Source organism: Ichthyophthirius multifiliis, assembly GCF_000220395.1.
Source record: "Ichthyophthirius multifiliis unplaced genomic scaffold scaff_1120509249701, whole genome shotgun sequence".
NCBI lineage: Eukaryota > Ciliophora > Oligohymenophorea > Hymenostomatida > Ichthyophthirius > Ichthyophthirius multifiliis.
The window spans coordinates 1-5,834 of NW_004087433.1; the positions used below are offsets into that span (position 1 = coordinate 1).

The following is a 5,834-nucleotide window of genomic DNA, read 5'->3' on the forward strand; positions in this document are numbered from 1 at the left end:
CTAGTAATAATATATATATATATATATATATATATATATATATATATACATATATATTATTTTAATTTTTTTAAATTTAATATTATATCATAAATTAAAAAAATTATTAAATAGAAATTCTACTAGAATATTTTTACGTTTTTTTAAAATTTAAATATCTAATTTATTTAAACTAAGTCTATGTTTTGAATATATATAAATAATTCGATTACTACAAAAACAGTTTAGTATTATATTTATTTTTAAAATTAAAAAAAATATGAGTTACTACCAGTTTAGTATTATATTTATTGAGTTTCTAATGAACAGAATTAATCCGAATTTGATTAATATTAATTTAAGTGGAAATAAACATTTTATTATTATATAAATATTTAAATAATATTTAATTTTATATTAAAAGAGAATAATAATATTATAAATCTTTTCAAGATATATAGTATTTATTTTTTTAATGAAAAATAAAACTTTTAATAAAGAAACATAAAAAAAGGAAATATTAAAATATTTATAATATTTTTTTCGAAAAATAATATGTTTTTATTTTATTTAATAAAGATTTTAAAATAAAATAATATTTATATTTTTAATAAAATAAATAAAAATTATTAAAATTATGAACTTTTCATTATACATATAAAAAAATAGAAAAATAAAAATAAAAAATTAAAATATTTAGAAAATTATATTCATAAATTTAAAGTATATTTTTCTCTAAAAAATGCGAACTTTTTATCATGTATATCAAATCCAAATTTCTTTCTATTTTAAAAAATAATAAAAAATAATTATATATTTAAAACTAAAATAATATATATATATATATATATATATTTATATATATTTATATTTATTTTTATACATTTTTTATATATTTTTTTATATTTTATATTTTTTTATTTTATTTTAGTATTTTTTTAAATTAAAAATTATAAAATTTATATATTTTAATTATTTTTACAATTTATTTTTGTTAATTCTTTTATCTCTTATTTATCAGGAGGTTAATGCATCTAAGTTTTTGGCATTTCTTCAATAATTTCTTTAAATAATATTTTAATATATTATTTAACAAAAATAAGATTAAATTACATAATTCTTTAGGCGCATATTTTTGCATTTTTAAATAAAATTAATAATCTGATTCTAGTTATTTATTATCAAATTTAAATCCTTTTTATTATTTTCTAATTTTATTTATCTCATCCTAATATATTTCAGGTGCCCATTTATAATTAGTTTAGCTTCTAGCCAAAAATTTTGCGAATTCAGGTGTTGACAAATATTTATCTATTTTATCAGGAGTATTCCTATGTCCTTTATATATAGGTTAACTAACATATTAAAAGCCTTTATCTTTTCCTTTTAAAAATATATTCGTTACTTTATGATCAATTAGTTTATAATTTAGGTTATAATATCCTATTGAAGGCATAATTTTAGAATTCTAAGATTTTATTTTTTATTAATTATTTTTATTTTTTATTTTTTATTTTTTATTTTTTAAATTACTTATAAATTGCTTTTACTTTTAAATTTACGTTTATAAGTTTATGATGAACTCGGTTTGCTATAATAATCTGAATTATTAATTTAATTATCTTTTAATTTATTCGAAACTAATTTTTTTATATGAAAATCTTCATATTTTAAAGGCTTTTATTAATTCTTATCTTCATTTAAAATTTCATAATTGATTATTTAATATACTCTTTTATCTTCCATTTTAATTTATTTAGCTTATTCTATATAATATAATATATAAATATTTATATATATATATATATATATATTTATATATATATATATTTTTATATATATTTAACACAAACTTTAATATACTTTATCCTTAAGAAACTATAGTATTAAATAATAAGTGGTTTAAACTTTATGTTTTTTAATTAGATTGTTATTCAAAAAGTTTTTTTTGATATTAAATTTAATCAAAAATAAATTCTTAATCACTTTCTTTACTTCTTTATTAATCTTTTTACTTTTTTATTTTATGTTTAAAATAATATTTTTTTACTTTTATTAATCTACCAACACTATCTCTTTCATGTATAAATGGTACAAATTATTTTTTATATTTTAATTAATATTATTTGTATATTATTCATTTTGATTTTCAGCTTACTATTCTTACTAGGACATATTATAATTCCAATTTTATTAAGTCAAAAAACCTCCTAACCACATTTAATGTCTTCTATTAATATCTTTAAATTTTAATGCGTCGTTTTAAAATGAATTTATTAATTCTATACTCATATTTATTTATTTTTTAATAAAAAAAATAATATTAAATGTAATTATTTTATTATTTAATTTAAATATAAATAAGTTTTTTTTAAAAAAATAAATAAATAAAAATATTAAATAATAATAAAAATATTTATATATATGTTTATATATGTATATATGTGAATATAAATATAATTAAAAATTTATATAATATATTTAAAATGAATTTTTAATAATATATATATATTTATTTATACATGTTTATATATATATATATTTATAATTTTTATATATATATTTTTATATTATTATAAACAATTTATTTTTTTAATATATTTGCATATTTTTATTTTGTTTTATTTTAGTTTCTAATATTTTTTATACTTATAAAATACATATTATTTTTGTTTGTTTAAGTATAAATATATATATTAATGCAATTATATAAAGTTTTTATATTTTATTTTATTTTTTAAATATTTTCTTATTTTTATATTATTTTGTTTTATAATATATCTTAATTTTATTTAATTTAAATTTTAAATATAATATTTATTTATTAATATAATAATTAATATTTTTATATTTAATTAGCTTATATAGTTTATATTTATTTAGTATTTTTTTTTTAATAAAAAAAATTAATTTTTATTATATTATTATGTCTATTATATTTTAAAAAGTTAAATTCTATATTTTTTTTTTTATTTTTTAAAAAATTTAATTTAAATTTTTTTATTATAAATATATAACAAATAATAATTTTTTTTATTTTTTAAATTTACATATAAAAATTACTTATAATTTTATTTAAAAAAATCTTTTATATTTATTTACAAAAACTTAAACTTATTTATCTAAATTTCATTATTATATTTTATATTCATTATTTAAAATTAAAATATTATATTTTTTTTTTATTAATTATATTTAATAAATGGATTTTAACTAAATTAATAACTTTAATTTCTTTATATTTTATGTTTTTTAATAAGTATATTTCTTTAAAAAAAGATATAAAAATATTTTTTTTTATATTATAATACACATAATATATGAATTTTTTTAAAAAGTATTCGAAAATATTAATAATAAATAAAATAAATAAATATAATAAAATAGAAAAAAATAAAATATAAAATATAACAATTAATGAAATATAATATATATATTTTTTAAAAAAAATCTATATTATTCATATAATGCTTACAATACATATAAAAAATAAAAATTTTTAAATTATTTAATTTATATTTATATATTAATTATATTTAACTATTAAATAACATACTTTAATATTATAAATATTTTGTTTATTAAATATAATGCATTTTTAAAAATAATCATATTATAAATATTTAAATATATTTATTATTAAAAAAAAATATATAGCTTAATTTTTTTATAATAAACTAAATATAATATAATAGGAGTTTATAAAGATATTAAATATTAAAAAAAATTTAAAAATTTAATGTAAAATTATAATAATATGTAATAATTCTAAAAATTGAAGATATTAAGAAATATAAAAAAAAAAAATATAAAAAATTAATAATAATTGATCAAATTATAAAAATGTTAAAAATAAATATATAGTATAAAAAATAATATTAATATTATATCTAATATTAAAAAATAAAAAATAAAATTAATAAATAATATATATATTTATAAATATATATTGTTTTAAATATAAATATATTTATTTATTTATATATTTATATATTTATTTTTATATTTATTATATTGATTTCATTAATTTATTTTTTTAAACAATAATCTTTATAAGTATCAATTTTCTATTTAATACTTAAATTTTTTAAGTATAATTTAAAATTTATATTAAAAAAAAATTTTTATATAAATTGTTTGTTTTCACCATATAAATTAAAAATACTATTTAATATTATTTATAATATTTTATTTTATATTTTAACAAAAAAGAAAAAATATAATTTATTTTTTATTTCAAAAAAAAACATAAAATAAAATATAATTTAAATATATTAAGTTATTCGCTTTTTATTAAAATAATTTATTAATAATGTAAAAAGTAATTTCAATTATATAATCTTAATAAGTTTTGAAATATTAATAATTTTGTTTGATTTTATTTATTTAAATTCATTTTTTTATTTAATAATTTCATACAATAAATAAATCTGATATAAATAACATAATTTTTATTCTTTAATTATTATAGTTAGCATTGAATTTAATGAGTTTGATTTGTATTATTTTTTTTATTAACGAAGAATTCTAATAATGATTATATAGCTTATTTAACCAATTATTTTTTTCGAGCTATTTGTTAAAGACGATTAAAATTTTATGCATTTCATAATTTTTAAAATAAGTTTTTTTAATTTATAAATTTATTGGAAGATTAATAAAGAAAACTTATATTTTTTAGTGTTTTTTTAGTTTATATTATATTTAGAAACATAGATTAATATAGTAATATTTTGTTTATATTGATAGTTTTTGCATTTGCTTTTATTTTATTTTCTAAAATAAGAAAGTAGTAAATAAAATTTCGGTTTCTTAAAATGTTTCTATATAATAATTAAAGAATAGTGTATTTAATAACAATAGTCTTTCTAAAAAAAACTAAAATTAGATTATTACAGATGAAAAATAAATGATTAATTCGAATAACTAGGTTAAAGACTATAAATTGGGTTTTAGCGAAATTTAATAAACTAAAAAAAGAGCAAAAATGGATTTTTTAAAAAATTATAAAGGAAAAACTACAATTGATAATTCAATAAATAATAATTAAAATAAATATTTGAATTTATTAAATTTATTGAATTCAGGTATTGTTATTATTAATAATAAATAAAAAATATTATTTTAAAATAATAATTTAAACTCTTTTTTTAACTTATAATGTAAAGAAAGCTTAATTGATTAAATATATAATTTGAAATTAAATGAAGGACAAGAATAAACCTAAAATAATGATTAAAGTATTCATTAATTAAATGGTTAAAGTGCATAAATTAATTATTCTTGTTAAAATACATTTTAAAAAAAAAATATGGAAAACTTTTTGTACTTATTATTTAGTTAAGAGTAATCTAAATGCTTTATTGCGCCTTCTATTATTGAAAAATTAAAAAGTTAAAGTAAAATTGGAGATTTATTATAAAATTTAATTAATTTTGATAATAATTAGTCTCAAAAATTTTTGGGTAATTCTGTTAATATCAATAATAATAACAATACTAAAGGTCAAAAAAAATCAAAATAATCAAAAAAAGCTAATAAAGTATACTATTATATAGAATAAAATTATATAATAATTAATTTATAAACAAACTAAACTAAATGTGAGAATTTATAAATTAAAATTGGAGTTTTTTAGACTTTTTATGAATTTTAAATATAAAAGTATATATTAATAGAATTTTAAGATATGAAAAACTAAACTATTATGATGTAAAAAAAAGGACTTAATATATATAAAAACTAAATCTTATGTTCTCTATCACATGAACTAAAGACTCCTTTAAATGTAAGTATTTCCTTACTAGATTATGCTATTTAAAATAAATTAGTAAATGAAGAAATATCTAAATCAA

The 5,834-nt window shown here is 11.3% G+C and overlaps 1 protein-coding gene across 1 annotated transcript in view, besides 22 other annotated features; it reads left to right on the forward strand. All coding sequences in view use genetic code 6, as the record gives it.

The window, feature by feature from the left end:
• Positions 1–9: 9 nt before the first annotated feature.
• Positions 10–57: a microsatellite.
• A 583-nt stretch (positions 58–640) lies between these two features.
• Positions 641–674: a microsatellite.
• Positions 675–810: 136 nt separating this feature from the next.
• Positions 811–850: a microsatellite.
• Positions 828–916: a microsatellite.
• Positions 834–920: a microsatellite.
• Positions 838–916: a microsatellite.
• Positions 844–919: a microsatellite.
• Positions 871–920: a microsatellite.
• Positions 921–1,453: 533 nt separating this feature from the next.
• Positions 1,454–1,504: a microsatellite.
• Positions 1,454–1,506: a microsatellite.
• Positions 1,507–1,746: 240 nt separating this feature from the next.
• Positions 1,747–1,821: a microsatellite.
• Positions 1,822–2,351: 530 nt separating this feature from the next.
• Positions 2,352–2,394: a microsatellite.
• An 85-nt stretch (positions 2,395–2,479) lies between these two features.
• Positions 2,480–2,550: a microsatellite.
• A 144-nt stretch (positions 2,551–2,694) lies between these two features.
• Positions 2,695–2,753: a microsatellite.
• Positions 2,754–2,910: 157 nt separating this feature from the next.
• Positions 2,911–2,987: a microsatellite.
• A 347-nt stretch (positions 2,988–3,334) lies between these two features.
• Positions 3,335–3,377: a microsatellite.
• Positions 3,335–3,387: a microsatellite.
• A 517-nt stretch (positions 3,388–3,904) lies between these two features.
• Positions 3,905–3,970: a microsatellite.
• Positions 3,947–4,000: a microsatellite.
• Positions 3,947–4,018: a microsatellite.
• A 148-nt stretch (positions 4,019–4,166) lies between these two features.
• Positions 4,167–4,235: a microsatellite.
• A 120-nt stretch (positions 4,236–4,355) lies between these two features.
• Positions 4,356–4,396: a microsatellite.
• A 1,272-nt stretch (positions 4,397–5,668) lies between these two features.
• IMG5_025500 (hypothetical protein) overlaps positions 5,669–5,834 on the forward strand; it is a gene marked incomplete at both ends in the record, with an annotated part of 1,617 nt that continues 1,451 nt past the window's right edge. The window contains one exon of the mRNA XM_004039311.1: positions 5,669–5,834. This exon is cut by the window's right edge and continues 587 nt beyond it. Within this exon, the coding sequence (XP_004039359.1) occupies positions 5,669–5,834 (166 nt within the window).